At 43.3% G+C, this 22,101-nt stretch overlaps 1 protein-coding gene across 1 annotated transcript; it reads left to right on the forward strand.

Annotated features, from left to right (window-relative positions):
• The first annotated feature begins 242 nt into the window (after positions 1-242).
• Positions 243-21,022, forward strand: LOC132019530 (cationic amino acid transporter 3-like). Its single transcript, XM_059402698.1, has 2 exons — positions 243-348; positions 17,735-21,022. Exon 2 carries the CDS (start codon positions 17,925-17,927, stop codon positions 19,686-19,688), a length of 1,764 nt encoding a protein of 587 aa, XP_059258681.1. The 5' UTR covers positions 243-348; positions 17,735-17,924; the 3' UTR covers positions 19,689-21,022.
• The last annotated feature ends 1,079 nt before the right edge of the window (positions 21,023-22,101 follow it).

Genomic DNA, 22,101 nt, shown 5'->3' on the forward strand with positions numbered 1-22,101 from the left:
CCCTCAGTCACCTCCTCACCCATTTAGGTCCTCACTAGTCTTCCATTGCCCACCTTTAGCCTTTATCCAGGATTCCAGCTAAACCACCTTCTTCCTACTTACACATCCTTCCCAGGCCCCTTCTGCCCTTTGGCCCCAGCTCCCTGAGGCCCAGCCTCCTCAGTGCTCACACTCTTGAGGCCCCTCCTCTGTGACGGCCCCGCCTCTCTAGAGCCTCAACTCCTCTAGGGCACCCTGTGAGCTCCACTCCTAGTCTTGACTCTTCTTGGCCAAGCTTCTTCTTCTTCCTGGGTTTGGCTTGCACTTTCTTCCCAAGCGTTTCTCCTCTGAGGCAGAAGAAGCCCAGGGGTAAGTGATTTCTCCTGCTTATAGAGTTGGCAGGAAAGTTGAGACAGAGCCAGGGAAGAAGAAGTCTGGGCTTGGAGTGCCTCTGGCTGTCTAGCCCTGTGGGGTTTGAGTAGAGGGTATTTCATGGCACCTGAATTAGACTTTGGTTTGGTGGGGGGTGGGGATAGATCAGTACCTTATGAGTTTGGGAAGGGTAGGCAGGTTTACTGGGGTCAGAGTGATACACAGGCCTACACTCTGTTCTCTTCCAGCCCAGAAAGGTTCTCAGCTCTGATGAGAAAATGTGAGTTAAGGGAAGTTATTCCTTGGTGTTTCTCCTCCAGTGTTCTTCCCACCTCTTTGCCCTGGCCTATTCCCAGTCTTTCCTTTCTGACCTGGTGCAGAGCTTGCTTTCTTCATCTTTGTCTCTCCCACAGGGCCCAGCACATAGTAAGCATATACATGTTTTCTTAATGAATGGAAAATTTTCCATCTGGCTCTGCTGCCTCCTTCACGTTTCACCTCATTTCTCACTGGAGAGTTTGAAAGTCTCTGTGTCCTATCTTCTGGGAGAGGACATCGGTATGCACTTTGCAGAATAGCAGGTCCAGTGTGATAAGGGGGTCCCCCATCACCAGAGAGGATTTGAGGGTCTTCTTCCTCCAGGCTCAAGGAGCTAGGTATCTATTTTTACAGCTGCTCAAGGTATCTCCCTGCCTTTCTTATCTAATTTTAAATGTTATGGTGGGGGATTGATTATGAGCCAGGTCAGTCTAGAGGCGGAAAGATTTCCCAGGTTCCCTGGGGTGTGGCTGCCTCGTGGTCTTTAAAAACTGGGTCACCAAGAGGCAGTTTGCTGTTATCACAAAACATATTTGCAACTCTTTCATTTCAAAGGCCTTTGGAGTATTAAACTCTTCTCTACCCTCCCCGCCTCCCTACTGCCCTGTATGCTGTGGGCAGCACCCCAACACCAGAAGCCCAGACAACACTTATCCATGCGTGACACCTGTTTTCTTGGTTATATGTGGTGAATGTTGATTTCTCTTACCCTCTAGTAGTTCTTGGGCTACTTCTCTCCATTATCAATTGATATATGTTATATGCTTCCAGAAGGCAGATTCATTTCAACCTTAATTAAAGCAAAATCATGTGGAAAGACCAATTTCTTCAGCAAGTATATTCCAAATTGATCAGTAGGATTTTTGGATGATATTCACTTGGTTTATCCTTGTCCCTTTTTTCTTTAATTATCACAGAATTCACAAAGCAGAGTGGGGATGAGAAAGAACTAAGAATAGGTATAAAGAGTTTCCCTTAAAAAGTGGTGGCAGAAAAAAAAAAGTGGTGGCAGAAGCTGGTTGTTGTAGATTATGTTGCCTGAGCTGGTGTGAGTCAGGTGGTTCTTGGTGGAGAAGTCATCTGGATCTCTATTTAGAGAAGAGCTCAGGACTTTGAGCCAGGATACAACTTTCATATGAATCCGATGATCTGGTATCTTTCCAACAACAAACCAAAACAAAACCAATTAACTTTCCAAAGGAGCAAGTGGTGAAACAACTACCTACGGTTTTGAAAGGACAAAGCACAGTTGATGAGAGAGGACAGAGACAGCCAAATCCTCACATGGGAGGACAGAAGGACACATTAAAGGTATGAAGGAAGATAACCAGAGAGACAGTTGGCCTTTTCTAAGCCATGTTGTATGCAGTGTATTACTGAGAGTGTCTATTGGGAGAAGGTACATGGAAGAAGGCGCCATGGGCTCTGACCATTCACAACTGCTAGTCTAACAGTAGAGACAGAGTATAGTGATGGATGGAAACACTGGGTGAATTTCTAGATTCTGTGCTTACAAGGAAAGGAAAAATTTGAGGGAGGAAAGCAAAGGAGTTTATCGAGGCTTCTTAGAAAAAATGACTTGAGGTCAGTGCTCATTGTAGACAAAGGCCTTCCTATATTACAATTGTAGTTAGGAAATGAAGTGGGTAGGCAGATGGGTTTCCTTCTACTGGTTTCTCTTGAGGACTTTTATTAGAAATTCTCTGTTGACAACATCCAGGGTAGAGAAAAGTGTGTAGAGACTTATGGGGAAGTAGAGAAGAAATTGATTTTCACTGTTGACATCAATGTCAATCCCTTAATTTCATACCCTTCCTGGCTAAAAGGCTAGTCTCTTCCTGATTCCTTTTTAGAAAATCTAATTCTCTTTCTTCCTGGTAGCCCATCTATTTTCTGAAGAACTGCAGAAACATTTGTCAAGTAGTTCACTTTGTTTTGGCATGATAGAAATGTTAAAAATTTCCAACACCTGGGTGGCTCAGACATTAAGCATTAGCCTTCGGCTCAGGTCATGATCCCAGGGTCCCGGGATCGAGCCCTGCTTCTGGCTCCCTGCTTGGCAGAAAGCCTGCTTCTCCCTCTCCCACTACCCCTCTTGTGTTCCCTCTCTCACTATGTATCTCTCTGTTAAATAAATAAATAAAATCTTGGGGAAAAAAAAAGAATTTCCAACACTGGATTCTAACTGAAATTAAACCTGTATGTGCCAAATCATGAATGAGGAACATTGCATTCTTCAGTTATTCCAAAGGGACTAAGAAAAGGTACATGTTCACAACCATCCCAGAATGATACTAAGTAATTTGGAGTATATACAGCCTCTAGAAAAGCCCTGGCTATCTGATCATTTACCCAAATATGGTACAAGGACACTATATTATGCCTACATGTAGAATGGACTCCATAGGTTATAGGAAGGAAGCACATATGTTTTGGTCTACATCTGCATAGATTTGGGGCTACATTTGGGTGGATGGATTTGGTCAACATACAGTTGGTCTGCTGTGTTATTCTGCATCAGGATGGGTTTCACTGACTTGGAATTCAATCTCTACCTGACTGGGAGGGGATTTGAGAGGTGTAATACTGGGGGTGGTAGGGTAGGTGGCTGAGTTGGAGGAGGTAGCTGTGTTTCCGCTGGGTCTAATAAGCAGATAGTTTGAGGGGTTCCGTGTTTCCAAGTTCAAGTCTTAGTTGCATGCAATAATATTTATTTGCAGAACTAGGGTTTCTAGTCTCTTTGAAAGAACATGAAGCAAGTTGTATCCCAAGGAGTTTTTATTTTAGAAAGGGAGACGAAAGCTTCTTCAAAGTATCATGCAAACAGAATATAATACAAAGTAAGATCACAGGTGGGAGGATACCTGGAAAGTGATCCATTTGGTGAGGTTGTTCTCAGAAAACTCCTGGGAGATAAGTTTGGATATTTATTTCCTTTAGACTGAGCTGAATTTTGTTACTTCAACTTTCTTTCTGACTTTTCAGGGAAGCCTTACTTCTCATTCCTCAGGGGAGAGTTTATATTTTATTACTACTTCAATGGTTTCTCTCTCTTTTTCTTTCCTGCATAGACCAAGACTGAGATGATGAGGATGATGATGACGATGATGATGATGATGATGATGATGATGAATTAGTATTATATCTTGGTATATAGATCTGTAGCAAATATTTAACCGGATCTGTCTGGTTGGGCAATTAGATTTACTGGTTCAGATGTGGTGGCATTTGCTTTGTGTTTCTGGTGGGGACATGGAAGGAAGGCCTGAAAGGGGCTCTGTTTATTGGATCATGGCCCAACCTGAAGATATAGCTTGAACAGGTGTCTTCCTGGGAAGTAGTTACTCACAATGCCATGATGGGGTAATTCCTCCTCTTCCATGCCGCCTTCTCGAGTTGACCCATGGTGTACAGAAGATACTCTCTAGTTTCTCCAATAGTAGAAAATCTGATTCTTAGTACTCTTACCTTCCATTACCAAGGAAGCCATCTGGGATCTTGACATACTCTTACCATGACTGTTCATTTCTTATTGAGGAATACCTTTCTTGGTCATAGCTGATATATCTTTTACTTATTTTGGCAGGTGGGGAGGTTCATGAAATGCCCTTAATTGTAAGTTCCCAGAGAGAGATATTCTTTGTTTTCCACTATTCTCTTTCACTGTGTGTAACTGAACATATGATGGGGGTAATGGTGGTAGAGTTGATAATTTAGGGTGAATAAAAATGTTGCTTTTCCTCTAAGTCTTTTGAACAAAGGATTAGTGTGGTACCTAAATTTTCTCATGTGGAATTTGCCTTTGTATTCCTTTATACTTAGTTGAAATCTTATTTCTTTAATGGCTGTATTTATTTATTTGAGAGAGAGAGAGAGAGCACATGCCAGTGCATGAGTGGGGGAAGAAGCAGAGGGAGAAACAGACTGCCTGCCTAGGAGGGAGCCCCAATGGGAGCCTGATCCCAGGATCTCAACCTGAGCCAAAGGCTGATACTTAACTGATGGAGCCACCCAGGAGCCCCAAAATCTTATCTCTAATAGACTAAATCCAGTCTTTCTCACTTAGAAACTTTTTTGGCTTCTACTTGAGGGACCAAGTATGTGATTAGGTACCACACTAATCCTTTGTTCAAAAGACTTAGAGGAAAAACAACATTTTTATTCACCCTAAATTATCAACTCTACCACCATTACCCTCACTTTAGCTCCAACCCAAAGTACAGAGAACCCATCTGTGTGGTTATTTATAAACAGTGCAGGCAAAAGGTAGCAAATCCAGAAATACCTTTTCTCTGGGAGCTTACACTGTAAGTATACTTCCCTATCCTCCTGACAAGTGAAATCCTATTCTACACCCATTCAATCCTTTGAATATTGTCCTACTCTCCCTTCTGCAGACGAGATTTACTTGTAGTTATTGCAGCTTGAGTATCATGTCACGTTACCTAACGTCAGAGCATTAGGTGACTTGTTTTCCAAACAAGTAAAGCAGTGGGAGTAATAAAACTCTGTGTCATCTGTCTGTTCAGTTGTCACACATTGAGGGGAAGACACTGCGGTGAATCATAAATGTCACAGATAACACCCTTTGTCTAGGCTGCCTTGGGTTACTTTCCTTCTACTTTTGCTTTGTTATGGTGAAAGAGACTTGGACCTCAGTTCTTGTGTCAGATCTCTGACATCCAAATTGGTCTGTGGAGCTTGGGGTCCTTCCTTGGCTGTGGCCAGTTAACTGTTCATCTGGGAAGGGAAAGGCAAGCTAGAAGCATCCTCAGGCAGAAGCTCCGCTCTTGGGCTCCACTTCACCACCTACTACTCCTAACCTTCTCTCTAACGGTATGTTCTCCCCATGCAAAAGTCTAAGCCAGTGACTTATGACATTGGACATTGAAGAGGGGAGTGCAGAGGGCAAGGAGAGCATACTGGAGAGATCAGATATCTATCTATAGGTGTGGCCAGAGAAACTGGGAAGGAAGGAGGATCTTGCTGAACAGGGTTTGGAAAGAGGCTGTTCTAGGCAGAGGGATGGTCTGTGTGAGAGCTGATGATAATGCCAGCAAGATGTACATGTGTGGTGAAATATTTGTCCTGTTTAAGTAGGAGCCACAGAAATGGTTAATACTAGGAATAATTGGTAGAACAACAATGAGAAGAAAGACTTAGAAAAATAATCTTAGAAGTTTTGACTTAATGGAGAGTAGGAAACTCTGGGTCTAGGGGTGTGTGTGTGTGTGTGTGTGTATGCATGAGTCTTTTTAAGACTTGAGGAAAAGTGTCATTTTCCAGAAGGAGGATAGAGAGCACTCACACTTCAGTTATCTGAAGCAATGCAGTTGTCAGGAAGAATGTGATTGAGGGCTTTATCCTATTTCAAGGGCAGCACTCTCTGACAGCTGTTGGGTGAATCTGAGCGAGAGCTGAGAGGTTCTCATTGCTTAGAGTTACCAATATTATGGACCAGGAAGGTGGACAGGGAGTATGGCAGGAAGCTGGTCCTGGATATGCAGTATTTGCAAACTGTAGGAACCTACTAGATAGAGGTCTCATGTGGATAATGTGCTAAATGTCTAAGTGATTTCATGTTACCTGAATTGAATTGAGGTCTAGGTTGGTGATTCCCAACAAATGAGTTCAATTGTAGTTTCCGAGATTTATTCTAAATTTTTATGCAATTTACCTGAATAAAGTCAGGCTCCAAAGGCTGCTTTGTCAATCCTGTTTCTGAACATATGTGGCATTTTTTTCCTTTTGAAACTAAAACAGAAAGGCAATCCGTTACTTTCTCTGTTGATCTTCCCACAATAATAGCATATTCAAAATATCTATTTTTCCTTATCTTGTGGCCATACTCCTTAGTAACTTTAACAAAAGAGAAAGAGTTCTGTACTGATGCCTAATGTCCATTGGTCTTTGTGCTTATTTCCGTGGATAATTAATAAATACTAACAATGCTCTAAGTGCTGTGAGCTCAGAGCTGGTCACAGACATGGGTCATAATGGGAAACACAAATGCCCATTTTTTAATAGTCTAATAGGTCAGGTTTCTGGTTGTCAACAACAACCAAGCCAGAAATATCAATCTGATATAGCTAAAATATTCTTTCCAGCATCACTCTGTCATCTTAGCTATGGAAAGACATTAACCATGTTTTGAAGCAACTGATGAGCTGATATTTTTCTGGTTCTGGCTCTTCTGGGTTAAGGATAAAGAGGACAATGCCATTTTGGCAAACGTTCAACCTGTGAGGAAGTGATGTTGGCTGTGAAAAGTAAGGAGAAGATTAGTCAAAGCAGAAGGATCTGCATGAGTGCAAAGGCTCATTTTCAGGAATTGAAATGTGGCCAGTGAAAATGGTGTTGAGGGGACCATGTGGCCTGTGGAGGTAAGGATGGGAGAGAGATCAAGAGCAGCCCTCTAGTGTGTAAGGAAAGCATGAAAACTGTAATGGTGGAGAAGCACAAAGGAAAGTCAAAGGATTTTTAAGCTGGAGAGTGACATACTTTCATCTATGTTTTGAAATATTTCCTCCAGCTTTTTTTAAAAAGATTTTATTTATTCATTTGAGAGAGAGAGAGAGAGAGCAAGAGACAGAGCATGAAGATGTGGAGAAAATGGGACGCTTGTGCATGGTTGGAGGGAATGTAAAATGTTGTAGCTGTTGTGGAGATTTCTCTAAAAATTGTGATTTCTCAAAAAAATGCATATACAGTTACCATATGATCCAGCGATCCCACTTCTGGGTATACAGCCCAATGAGTGGAAGGCAGAGGCAGAAAAAGATATTTGTATACCTGTATTCGTAACAGCATTATTCCCAACACCCAAAAAGTGAAACAAGCCCTACCAAATCCATTTCTTGATTTGCCACTTTAGTTTAGTGGGTGGATTGTTACAGGATTTGGCAGGAGTTTTTCTTGGAGACTTGGGATGGAAACTGGTTTCTGAGTTTGGAAGGAGCTTAGAGACTGAGAGAAACACAGGGAGGAGGAGGGAGGGAAGGGGAAGCTGGGGGCATTATGGAATTCCTGCAAGCTGGCTTCCTATTCTCTGACCCCTGTCTGCATTTCTTTAAATATGCCCCCCGAGAAAGCACCTCTTTTGTGAGAGAGCATGTTCTAGTCTCTCTTTTTGCCCTTTATCTCTTTAAAACAAACAAACAAACAAAAACAAAAAACAAAAACAAAAACTTCTAGGAATCTCAAGATACAGTAGTTAATCAATACATATCTATATTCCTTTTCTCTGTCCTAAAAGCCTCTTTTGGTTGCTTGTCACAATCATGAACCGATCCTTGTCCTAAGTAGTGCAGGTTGGGGGTAGAAGTATGGAAATCAGAAGGAGGAGGTATATGGATCCTGACCCTGCCCTCTGGAAGCTTTTAGACTGTAAAGGAATTTAAGTGACACACCTAGGACACTAGCTGATAGGATGGAAAAATGTTTCAACTGATCATCAGGTCAGGCTGTAAGGGCTGGTGAGAAGGGGAGGAAGGTTGGAGATGGGGATCAGTCAGGATGGCTTAGGAAAGGCTTCCTAGATGTGGGGAAAATGTTATAGAATATGGTTGGGAAGGACTAGAAGGTCAAGACTGAACAGAAAGGAGTGAGGAGGGCATCCCTGGCAGGGCAGGTACTTACCAAAGCCAAAGGTACATCTCAGGAAGGCTAAGTCAGTATGTGAGGAGCTGAGTTAGGGAGGAGGTGATGGGTCTGAGGGGAGCTCCCACAGCTGGGTCAGAGAATTTGGACTGAACAGAAACTATAGGAATACTTGCAGATTATTTCATGAGAAAGGGTATTTCTGAAAGTGGTATTTGAGGATGATGTTTATCTGTGCTGTTATAAGTTGTATTTGTAGTAAACTCTCTCAGGATTCCCAATCATGGGTTTGCTTTATTTTCCCTAAGTTTGCTTCTTAATTATTTGTTCTGCCTACCTCTGTTGGAGTCACAAAATATTATTTAATTCCCAGATGTTTTGTTCTTTGGGCTGCTTCTCTATTATTTTTTTTTATATTGTAGTGATTTTTTTTCAAGATTTTATTTATCTGACAGACGCAGAGATATCACAAGTAGGCAGAGAGAGAAAGGGAGAGCTGAGCTGAGCAGAAAGCCTGATGTGGGGCTTGATCCCAGGACCCTGAGATCATGACCTGAGCTGAAGACAAAGGCTTAACCCACTGAGCCACCCAGGCACCCCTGCTTCTCTATCATTTTCATACTCTGTCGTAGGCCCACTTTGCTTCACCTTCAGTAAAAGTGGAAAGAGCATAAAGACCATCCTGCAAAACATAGTTGAGAGAAACAGAAGTTATCAAGTATGACCCCTCTCTACTCCTGCCATTCAGATGGTCCTCCTCTGGGATTCCTGCTCAGGGTCCATGGATGGACTTCAGCAGAGCATATGACATTTTTTTAAAGGTGACCAACCTTGTGTGAGTCAACAAATGTGAAGGACCACTGTTGTGTCTTTTTTGGGAGGTAGATGGCTGGTGATGGTTCCCCAGAGACAGAAACATGATACAAACATCCTTAGGGCCAATGACAGGAGCCTCCATAGATGGTTGAAGTTGCTGGAGGAGAAAGAGGAATGGGGAAAAGGGTCATGGGTTCAGAGGGACCTAGTCGAAGGGGTGCCCCATCTTCCCTTGTTCTGAATTCTTTTTCTAGCAGGTATTGTATTCTCCATATCCTGGGCAATTACAGGATTCTGGTTCCCCCTCATGTTAAATCTACTGAATGTCTGCCACTTAGGCTCTGTACCAGGTCCTCTCACATTATCTCCTGCAATTCCTGTGTTGAATCTGCAGTGCTCAAAGTGAAGTCTGTCCCTCCCTCATTCATGACGTGTTCCCACCATCACACCGTCTCAGGCCCCCTTTCAGTGCATTTTATTTTCCCCTTCATCCTTATCTCTATTATTATCTCCCCTCATTATAGAAGGGGTGGAAAGTACATTCATGGTCATCAGTACAGCTGAATGTGTAATGCAGAATGAGGTGAAAGGGGGCCAAAGTGCCATCTGAACTTAGCTAGCTGATTTTGGGCCCAAAAGTTTAAGACCAGAAAACCAATATTTGTATTTTAAGCTCAAATGATTTATTAAAAAAAAAATGGGTAATTGCAATGAGACATCTAGTCTCTGAATTAATGTATCATAACTCATGCTCAAGCACCAAGCACACATTCAGTGTGTGATTTATTGCACAATATATTCATATCCTATTGTGTCTTGCTGCTTAGTTAGTATATGAAGCTAAATATGTTAGATGAACCCAAATGGAATTGCATCATGTAGTGCATAAAAAGGAGAATGTTGGGAAGTATTTCACACTTTTTCTGGGGGGAAAGCAGGACTAATTTCTCTATGCTGTCCTTTGATGTCAGTTTCTGTGATCTTTGGCCTGCAACAGGTTACGTGGGGTTTCTGAGCTTTGGTTGGTGGGTTGAATAATGGATTTAGTAAAAATTTATTGTTTACCATGTCTTAGGCATTATGGAGGGAGAGTACATACCAGAAGAAATATGAAGCAGCAACTTTAAAAACTTGAGCAACGGACCTTGGCAGCCCCAACCCAACTCTGCTTAACTCAACCTCACTGAAATTGATCTGAGACTCTCAGCTCCCTGAGCTTGCTATAGCTCCTTGATCCTAGACTCATCTTCAATCCCAGCTATCATGCTGTGTCAGGCACTTTGAAGATCCAAAGCTTGGTCAAAAGCTGGTGCACAGACATATGGTGGAGTAACACAGGGCTGACACTGGCCCTGCCAGAGGCCAGACTACTCTGGATTTAGTGGTCCTGGGTGTGGACAACCCAGTGAATATGATTGTGTATATCTTGGCTGGCGAGGTGGTTAAAGATATAGCAGGACCAGCCACTGTGATCTGCTTTTTGGTGACTGGCCTAGCTTCTATGTTGGGTGTACTGTGCTATGCAGATTAGTGCCCAGGTTCCCCATTCTGGCTCAGCATACCTCTACATCTTTGTCACTGTAGGTAAACTTGGGTTTTCACCATTGGCTGGAACCTCATCCTTTCCAACATTGCTAGGATAACCATTGTTTACCAAGCCTGTACCTTACCTTTTTTTTTTTTTTAAAAGATTTTATTTATTTATTTGACAGAGAGAAATCACAAGTAGATGGAGAGGCAGGCAGAGAGAGAGAGAGGGAAGCAGGCTCCCTGCTGAGCAGAGAGCCCAATGCGGGACTTGATCCCAGGACCCTGAGATCATGACCTGAGCCGAAGGCAGCGGCTTAACCCACTGAGCCACCCAGGCGCCCTGTACCTTACCTTTTGACAATATTTCTGGTGACAGGATTTCTCAGATCCTTCATTAGAGCATCCCACTGCATGTTTCCCATGTCTTTAAAGAAATTCTAGGCTTCTTTATTGTGACCCTTGTGTTCTTGCTCATAGAATTACTGATTCAGGAAACTAGGCATGTTTTCCTGATTCTCAGCATGTTCACATTCATGGACATTTTCATTCTCAGTTTTGTCATCATCTCAGGCTTCATTAAGGGAGACCTGCACAACTGGAAGCTCACAGAAGAGGACTATGTAAAGGCTGGACTCAATGACACCTCTCACTTGGCCCCTCAGCTCTGGAGGATTTGTGCCTTTTGGCTTCCAGGGGATTCTCCATGGATCAGCTACCTGTATCTATCCTTTTGCTGGTTTCACCCTTATTATTACCAGAGTTGAAGAAGTCATGATTCCTGAATATTACATCCCCATGGGGATTGTGATTTCACTGCTCACCTGCTTTTTGGTGTCTTTTGGTGTCTCTGCAGTACTTATACTTATGGTTTCTTACTACCAGCTTTGACCTGGGAGCAGGTTGCCTCAGTCATTTCTCTGTATTGGTTGGGCCTACTGTGTTGTAGCTTTTGGAATTTTCTCTAGTATTTTTTTAAACAACGTTGGCTTAAGTAAGTACTGTCATAAGTAATAAGCAGATAATGTGTCTTGGGAATTCAGAGTTGAGGAGATGGCACAGTGGTAAAAGTTGACTGATGAAATCAGAGAATTTGTAGAAGAATGGCATTTAAACCAGCACTCTCCAAGCCCAGATGGAATTTTCCACACATGGGCAGGAGGGAAAGATTTGAAGGCAGAGAGAACAACACCAGGAAAAGCACAGGAAAATGAAGCCATGTTCAGAGCACACTGAGCAGGCTGTGTAGCTTGAGCCTCGGCAGTGTGAGGGGACAACAGAGCAGGCACACGTGGACTGGAGCCAGAGCTTTCCTCTGAGCACAAAGCACTTTGCTTTGAATCCACCACTCATGCTGAAAAACCCTGGGGCTGCTTCTTCTACTTAGCCATGTCTACATTCTTGGACTTTAAAGTTTCTCTGCTGTTGTCTGCTTTGGTCCACCTGCTCAGAAAGTACACAGCTGAGAGCCAGGTATCCTGGATTCTCATCCTGATTCCACCACTAACTAGCAATGTGACCTTGAGCAAACCATTCAGTTCCTTCCATGCTCTGCTTATTTGTCTGTAATGGGAGAGGTCACAGCTGATCATTTCTCAAGTTCCATTTCCTTGAAAAAATCTAGGATTGCCTCTGGTTCTTCTGCCCTATTATTCTCTCAACTAGGTCTCCATACTGCATACCATCTGAACCTGCATCCTGTCCACTTTTCACTACAACCCATAGTTGGAGCTGTAGGGGTCCAATAAATAACATCCCATCTCCCCCCTCCTGTGTTTGGAACCTACTGATAATCATGACATAGAGACAGACGATTGAATCATCAGCTGTAGATCTGCAGCCTAATTGACTTGATAGTCAGTCTTGCATTAGTCAGACAGACATATTCGTCATCACCAGTCGTGCTGAGCAACCTCTGCCTTCTATCATAGGAGAGAGCCTGCTCTTATTAGATTTTCTGGTGTATCAGCAGGTTGGAATGTGTGTATACTATGGGCAAGTTGGTTCTGGATGAAAAAAGAAAACCAACAAAAACTGGAAGGCGCTGAGCAGAGCATACTCACTGCTATCTCCTCAACTCACAATCAAGTCCCAATGAGGGGGTGGTGGTGCTGAGAGGCCAGGAATAGTATGCTGCTCAGTGGTGCTCAAACTCCAGCAGGTGCCACCTCACTTGGAGGGCTTGTGAGGTGAGGCTCACAGGTTGCTGAGCAACACAGGTTGCTGAGCCCCACCCCAGCATCCAGGATTCAGCAGGTCAGGATGGGGGCCAGAACTTACACTTCTAACAAATTCTCACATGATGCTGATACTGCTGGTTCAGGGACCACACACTGAAAAACAAAGCTCCAGCTGAAGGCCTGAATAATGTAAAGATGAAGTGATGGAAATAAGGGTACATTTTTATTGTCCGGAAACTTCAAGAAGGATGAGAGTATTTATACACTTTGGGATCAGAAAGGAGCTGTGCTTGGATACAGAGGGCTGGTATAATCTCTAGAGATGTTACATTTAAAGTCTACTTTTCTGAAACTTTGAGAACTTGAAAATAATTATTGAACACCCTCATTAACTGTTCTCTCAAGTCTTTATCAAACTTCTAGCAAAGCAACTGATATCCAAATCGTCTTTGAAGCTCTTTAGGAAGGAAAGGGAAGGGAAGGGGAGCTGGGAGCATTATGGAATTCATATATGCTACTTCATGTTCCCTGCCCCCTCTCTGCATTTCTGTAAGCACCTCCCCTCTGCCAAGCACCTCCTTTGGGAGAGACTGTTTCCTATTTTAACCAAGATTCACACACCCAGGGCCCTCATTAGGAAATGTCCTCAGGAAATGTTCTTGAAATAGATGATGGGGCATATTCTAGTCTCTTGTTTATATCTCTGTTTGGCCCTTTCACTCTTTCTAGAATTAAAAGAAAAATTTAAAAGTCTCTAGGGATCTTAAGATATAGTAGTCAATCAATACAGCTCTATATATGCATTCTCTCTGTCCTAAATGCCACATATAGTTGCTTAGTATAATTATGAGCAGATCCTTATACTGGGGGGTGAGGGTTGAAAGTGGGGGTGTGGAATTTAGATGGAGGAGTAAGTACGTAGATCTTGGCCCTGCCGTCTGGATGCTTTTGCACTGTAAAGGAATATAAGTGGCACACAAGGACACCACCAGCTGAAAATCAGTCTCAGCTGACCATCAGGAGGACCTATAATGCTGACAGGAAGGTGAGAAAGGTTGGAGATGGGGATCAGTAAGGATGGCTTAAGAAAGTCTTCCTAGATGTGGAGGGAAGGTCATAGAATAGGGCTGAGAGGAGCTAGAAGGTCAAGACTGGACAGAAGGAGGGAGGAGGGTGTCCCTGGCAGGGCAGGTGACTCACCCAACCCACAGGCTCATCCCAGGAAGGGTACGTCAGGATGTGAGGAGCTGAGTTAGGGAGGAAGTGATAGGCCTGAGGGTAGGGGGAGAGTTACAACAGGGCTCTGACAGCTGGTGCGTTTTATTAGCCCCTTCATCCTTATCTCGTTCTCATTCACCCTCCTCACTGGAGAGACTTATTTTAGTGTATTTAACAAACATTTTTCTGGTCCATGTTCTCTATGTGTAGTTAGATATTGTCTTCCTTTCAACAAACACAGTGCCATCTCTGTCAGACACAGGTGTAGATGGGGGACTATAGACAGGAGCAAAATAGAAAAAAAAATCCTTCTTTCATGGATCTTACATGCTTATGGAGTGAGACAAATCATGAGCAAATAAATAAGTAAAACATATGATGCCTTAAATAGTGACAAGTGCTGGGGAAAAATCAAGGCTGGAGAGACGAGGTCACTTGTCTGTGGTTAGGAGCAGATTGCAGCTGTATGTGGGGTGATTCAGGAAGGCTGTGCTACAGACATGTTATTCCACCAAATGCAGGGAAGGGAGCTGCCATGTGGATATTTGGGACAGAAGTGGTGCAGTTATAGGGGACAGCAAATACAAAGGCCCTGAGGTAGGGCTTTGTCTGATATATTAGTAGGCCGAATGGTTAGGAGGCCAGTGACTACAGAGAAATGAGTGGGACGAGAGAAACAGAAGGCTGAACAATCACTGAGTCAGTGACAAATCCTGTAGGACTTTGTAGGTCACTGAAAATACAGACTTTGGTTTCTATTCTAAATTAAAAGAGAGACCAATGGAAGGTTTTGAGCACAAGAATAACATGACGTTTTAAACAGGTATACATGTATCCTTGACAAATACACAGCATTTTTGGGCTGTTTTTAAAATGTACATAGATAGCATTGTGCTAGACACATCACACTGCTTTCACTTTGGCTACCTAACTTGGTCTCTGAGATCTACCCAAGTTGTTCTCTGTAAAGGGACTTTATGAACTCTGACTGCTATGTACATTTCATTGTGCACTCACGGCACATTTTACTTATGTATTAATCTAGAAACAGAGGCTGGCACGGCTCCCACTTCCTGCCACCACAAACAGTCATGTGATGAACATGCTCGCATGGGCCCATTACAGACTCAGGAGAGAGTTTCCCAGGGGTGTGCCCCTTGGAGGGAGAGAGATTGTGGGTTGAGAGGGAGTGTGGGTTCTTAATTCCACTGGGATTGTCCTTCAGGATGGTGCCCCGTGACACTCCACCAATAGTGTGTGATGGTTTGTGTCTCCTCAATGAATTCTCATGCTGATCCAGCGAAAGTCAGGTGAGTTCCCTTGTGGATGAGGAGACAGAGGCTTAGAGAGAGCAGATTCCCTGAGTTACTGTAGTTACGAGAAAGGGCCAGGGCTCACATGCAGAATTTCTGACGTAATGGTCATTGCTCTTACTCTATAGTAACCAGCACTGCCTCTCCCAGGAATAAGATGAGCCATCCACAGGCGAACAGATCATTATTATTAGTAGTGTTACTACTACAACTATTACTATTATTATTGCATTTTTTTGATGTTTGGTTTAATTCCCTAAGCTTAGGACCCCATGTGTTTAACACCAGGGGATGATGCTAGAGGAGCAAGCCTATGTCAGATGATGAAGGAAGGAGAGTGGGGAACCACTGAAGGGTTTGGAGCCTGGGGATGGGTGGAGGATGACTCAATCATATTTATAGTGTAAACTTCCGTACATTAAGAATTGGCTCTTCTTTTCTATCTTAAGTGAGTTGGGAAATCATAACACTGGAACTAGTGAGTGGCAAATAAGGAATCTAGATGGATTTGCAGTCAGAAGGTCTGGCCCATATGTCAGTTTCCTTTCAACAATGTATAGAGAAGATTTTCCAATTATTTTCTTGAGGTTTTTTAAATTTAATTTTTAAACTTTAAATTCTACTTAGTTAATATATGTGGTAATATTAATTATTGATTTCAGGAGTAGAATTTAGTGATTCATTACTTATATAAACACCCAGTTCTCACCACAAGTGTCCTCCTTAGTACCCATTACCCTTTAAGCCCATAACCATCTGCTTCCCTCCATCAGCCCTTGGTGTATTCTGTATAAGACTTTTCCATTTTGACTTGATCTTTCTGTCTATAAAAACTTCTCCAGGGGCACCTGGGTGGCTTAGGGGGTTAAGCCTCTGCCTTCAGCTCAGGTCATGATCTCAGGGTCCTGGCATTGAGCCCTGCATCTGGCTCCCTGCTCAGCAGGGAGCCTGCGTCCTGCCCCCCCCCCCCCCCGCCGCCTGCCTCTCTGCCTACTTGTGATTTCTCTGTCAAATAAATAAATAAAATTAAAAAAAAAAAAGAAAAGAAAACTTCTGCCAACATCCCCTTAAATTCTCTCAAAACCAAAGCCTGAGCAGGGAGGATAGTGGGGACTGCCTCCCTTTGTTCTCTCTGTATTCTGAAGTTCTTTTCTGGGCAAGGCTGTGAATTGTTCATCCAAAGACTTGATCTCCTCTTGGGCAGTAGTCATTTGAATAGCAGCAGGGGAGAAGGGGGAAAGAAGAACCACATCCAGGGTTCATTCATTAAGAATATATATTTGACATACTCGGGCAATGTTTCAAGGGAGTTAAAAATAATTTCTTGTGAAAAATTAATAGGAAGTTAAAAATGTGTGTTTTAATACAAGCTCACAGAGAGGGGCATAACCTCCAAGTCTCTGGCAGCTGACATCACAGATTACACAGGGTGTGTTTGGATCACTGTGTGGCTGGTGAAGAGACTTCCTGCAGAAGTGGCCTCACCTTCTCTCCTGGAACCCAGAGAGGCAGGAGAGAGAGGGAAATATTTAGATTATGAGCCACTGAGTTAGGGGACTTATTTCTTTTCTCTCTACCCATCACACATTCATAACCGTGGACATAAAAACTGTAGTGAATCTTTCCTAGTTGTTTTGGGTGAGATGTGTTGAATGTAAGAATTCACAAAACTAAATTCCTCGCTCCTCTCCCTTCTCAGTCATGGACCCTAGATTGGCTGTTGCCCCCATTTCTCCAGTGTTTCCTTCTCAGACAGCCTGGTCCTTTCCTTCTTGCAGGTGGTTATGAAGGTCCTGCCCCTTTCCCCTTCTTCCTCTCTGTTCACTGCACCCTTGTGGGCCTAGGTGGTAAAGGGAAGGGGTGGACTGTCCATGCTTGGCCCTCAGCACAGCTAATTGGATGATGCGGAATGAAGAGAAAGGGACCAACGTGCCAGCTGACCTTGGCTAGCTGATGTTGGAGCTAAAGGTTTATGACTGGGGGGCCAAAGTTATATTTTAATCTCAGATGATATTTTCAAGATGGGTCTACACTTGTGATGAGGCTGACCAGTCCGTAAATTAACCTGTCATGACTCACACTCAAACACTGCTCGCACATCCTATGTGAGAATTACTCTACAATAATTCATGACCTCTTGTCTTATGGCTTAATTAGTACATGACACTACATGAGTTGGATGAACCCAATTTGGAATATGTCCTGTGGTATGTTTAAAAGCAGAATGTGGGGAACCATTGTCCTCTTTCCTGGAGGGAAAGCAATATTGATTTTTCTATGATGTCCTCTATGTTTCTATGATATTTGTATAAGTTTCTATGATATTTGTGCTGTAACAAGTGACATGGGACTTGTGAGCCTTAGTTGGTTGATTGAACACCATTTTCCAGTAAATATTTATTGTTTATTTAGGCATTATGGAGGGATAACACATAACAGAAAAAAAAAAATATGAAGCAGCAGCTCTGAAGCCTGAGCAACAGAACTCAACAGCCCCAACTCAACTCAGCTTAACTCAGCCTCATTGAACCTGATCTCAGACTCTCCACTCCTGGACTTTCTACAGCTCTCTGATCCTAGAGTCCTCTTCATTCCAGCTAGAATGCCATGTCAGGCACTTCGCAGAATTGGTCCAAAGCTGGTACGCAGACGAATGCTGGAAGAAGATGTGAATGAGATGGCCCCTGCCAGAAGACGGACCACTCTGGATTTAGTGGCCCTGGGTGTGGGCTGCACAGTGGGAGTAGGTGTGTTTGTCCTGGCTGGGGAGGTAGCTAGAGATGTAACAGGACCATCCATTGTGGTCTGCTTGTTGGGAGCCAGCCTGTCTTCTGGGTTGGCTGGGCTGTGCTATGCAGAGTTTGGTGTCCAGGTTCCCTATTCTGGCTCTTCATATCTCTACACCTATGTCACTATGGGTGAAATCTGGGCTTTCATCACTGGCTGGAACCTCATTGTCTTCTTTGTTGCTCATACAGCCACTGTGGCTCGGGCTTGGACCTTAGCTTTTGACAATCTGCTTGGGAACCAGATCTCTCAGACCCTGCATGAGAGCATCTCACCAAATGTTCCCCAGCACCTGGGAGAAATTCTAGGCTTCATTGTTGTGGGCCTTATGTTGTTGCTGATGGAATTGCTGACTCTGAGGAATAGGTGGATTTTCCCGGTTTCCAAAGTGGTCACGTTGGTGAAACTTTTGGCTCTCAGTTTTGTCATCATCTCAGGCTTCATTAAGGGAGACCTGCACAACTGGAAGCTCACAGAAGAGGACTATGTAAAGGCTGGACTCAATGACACCTCTAGCTTGGGCCCTCTGGGCTCTGGAGGATTTGTGCCTTTTGGGTTCAGGGGGATTCTCCGTGGAGTAGCTACCTGTTTCTATGCATTTATTGGTTTTAGCATTATTATTACAAGAGTGGAAGAAGCCCAGAATCCTGAGCGTTCCATCCCCATGGGCATTGTGGTTTCACTGCTCATCTGCTTTTTGTTGTATTTTGGTGTCGCTGCAGCACTAACACTTATGGTTCCTTACTACCAGCTTCGACCTGGGAGCACATTGCCAGAGATATTTCTCCATATTGGCTGGACAACTGCCTACTATGCTATAGCTTTTGTATTCCTCTGTAGTCTTTCTGTCAGCATCTTTGGCTTTATGTTCCCCATACGTAATCTGATATACATGATGGCACAGGATGGCCTCCTGTTCCCTGTCCTTGCCAGAATCCAGACCAGCACATACATGCCCAATGTGTCCACTGTAATCTTGGGCATCATCGTAGGAATCATGGCATTCTTCCTTGGACTCACTGATCTTCTGGATCTCATGTCAGTTGGGGCCCTGCTAGCTTACTCCCTGATGGCTCTTTGTGTTCTCATCCTCAGGTACCAGCCTGAGAGGAGGAACGGGGTAAAAAAAGCACAGGAGCAGGAAGAGAATGGACAGGCAGCAGAGAAACTGACACTACAAGAATTGTTTTTTCCAGGGAGCCCCACCCCCACTCCACTATCTGGCTGGGTTGTCATTGTTTGCTCCTCACTACTTGTTCTGCTGCTGGCTCTCCTCTGCCTGGTGCTGGCCCACTGGCCAGGTCTGCTTTCTGGAGATGCAGGGGCGATCACAGTGGTTGTGCTGCTCCTGGTGCTCATTACTGGGATCACTGGGGTCATCTGGAGACAGCCACAGAGTTCCACTCCCCTTCACTTTAAAGTCCCTGCTCTGCCTCTCCTCCCACTCCTGAGCATCTCTGTGAATGTTTATCTTATGATGCAGATGTCAGCTGGCACCTGGGCCCGATTTGGTGTCTGGATGCTAACTGGGTTTACTATATACTTTGGCTACGGGATCCAGCACAGCTTGGTCCCTTAACCCTACTTTAGTTAGGACCAAAACTGTAGACTCAGCAGTGAACTTAGCAGTGGCAGTCTGTATTTGAGTTGCATCATCACACTTGAATGAAGTCTGGTCCCCTGCGATAATAGAGTACTTTGGGGCACATGGAAAGCTTGGCTTCCCATGGGTAGTTGGTGGGAGAACACTAATACAACTCTATTTATAATGAAATGAAGGATGTGTCTTTGCTCTTTCTCCTTTTTTCTGTCTACTTTCCAAATGTGTTTGTACTACATACTAGGTTTTGAAAGTTATTATTAAAAGAAACCAGAAAAAGTGTTTTTCTTTCTGTTTAGATCCAGTAGGGAAATACTGGGTAAAATGGTAGTTTTATTTTTAATTTTCTGAGGAAATTCCATAATGATTTCCATAATGGCAGCATCAATTTGCATTCCCACTGACAGTAACTGAGGGTTCACTTTTCTTTATATCCTCATCAACACTTGCTATTTCTTGCTCTTTTATTTTAGCCATTCTATTGGGTGTAAAATGATATCTCAGTGTGGTTTTAAGATACATTCCCTGATGAATAATGATGTTGCCCATTTTTCATGTGTCTGTTACCCATCTGGTATGTCTTCTCTGGAAAATGTTTATTCAAGCCTTCAATCCATTTATAGGATTGTTCGGGTTTTCTGGTGTTGACTTGTAGAAGTTCTGTATATACTTTGGATATTAAAACCTCTTTAGATATATCAAGTGTCCTGTGGGTAACTTGATTCTGGATAAAAAAAGGAACTTAACAAAAAAGTGAAAGTGTCTGAGCTGGGCATGCTCATGGTTGTCTCTTTAACTCATTAATTGAAGTCACAGTGAAGGGGGATGAGAAGAGAGAGACCAGGACTAGTAAGTACACTGCTGAGTGGTGCTCAAACTTCAGCAGGTGCCACCTCATCCATAGGACTTGTGAAAACAGATCACTGGGCCCCACCCCAGCCTTTGGAATTCAGTGGGTCAGAGTGGCCCCCAATACTTGTAGTTCTAACAAGTTCACAGGTAGGGCTGATACCTCTGGTCCAGGGAACACAACTGAAAAGGAAAGCTCCACCTGAAGGCCCTGATGATACAAAGATTAAGTGAGGGAAAGAAAGGTGTGCTTTGACCATTGACTTTCATTTAATGAGATTTTTTTTCATTTAATGAGATATTTAGATTAAAATAACATCCATTAATCCTCTCCCAGTGGGGATATCAGAGTGAATCATTTCACAATGTATATGTATAACAAATCACCACAGTGTACTCATTAAGTAACTTATAATTTTCTATGTCAATTATACCTCAATAAAGCTGAAATTTTAAATATGAAATACCAAAGCTATCTGTGTGTCTTTATTTCTTTATGATTGTAAATCATAGGTAAGGAGTGTATCTTTTTTTTTAAGATTGTATTTATTTATTTGACAGTGAGAGATCACAAGTAGGCAGAGAAGCAGGCAGAGAGGAAGGGGGAAGCAGGCTCCCCACTGAGCAGAGAGTATCAGTACCCTGAGATCATGACCTGAGCCAAAGGTCAGAGGCTTAACACACTGAGCCACCCAGGTGCCCCAGGAGTGTATCTTGTTTACTGCTGAGAGCATCCAGCTGGGAGCTGGGCACATAATGAGCATTTAGTAAATTCATGTTAAAGTGAATTGAACCTTACACATTTCTTTGATGCAGAAAATTCTCCTTTTAGGCTAGTGCTATGTTATTCCTTTAAGACTATCATCTGGAAGACTTCCTTGACAAACAGCATTTCTCTACTTTCAGAACTAAATCTAGAAGTGCCTCTAGACCTGTACTAAGCTATTACAAGTTTTGCCTTTGTGTGGCTATGCCTGAATTCTGGTGACTATCCTGTCTCTTCTATCAGAATGGAGTCTTACTCCAAGCAAGAAGTAGGTTCTTTCCTTCCTCTCGACCCAACATTAAAAACAGTGTTGTTCATTCAGAGAGCAACAGGAAAAATGCAGACCTGGAACAGGAACATACCCAACATGACCTCCGTTGGCCCTGCTCCATGTCTTTCCATGGAATATGGGAAGGAGCCAGAAGTAGTGAAATTGATGAAAGGCCCAACCTGCTCTCTCTGACTCCAGGGAATTCCTAAAGATGAAACTGGCTCCAGTGTGGGCACAACAGGCATCTTTTTTGATGTAGTCAATGACTGGAACAGAAGGGCCAGTGTTTTTCTGTTGCATTTATGTATGGGGCCTGCCCTGGGATAGAGGGCTAGGAAGCTACTTTTTTACTCACGATATTTCTCATTTTCCCCACACAGGGTAGGTGACTCCAGGGAAGCCTGGTGGAGGCAGGACCTCTCATATATTTACACACTCCTTTGGATGCTTCTTTGTAGGACTGGTGCAAAAACCTTGTGAGAGCATCTAAGATATCTTGGTAAAAA

The sequence above is a fragment of the Mustela nigripes genome, chromosome 6, assembly GCF_022355385.1.
Source record: "Mustela nigripes isolate SB6536 chromosome 6, MUSNIG.SB6536, whole genome shotgun sequence".
Lineage (NCBI taxonomy): Eukaryota > Metazoa > Chordata > Mammalia > Carnivora > Mustelidae > Mustela > Mustela nigripes.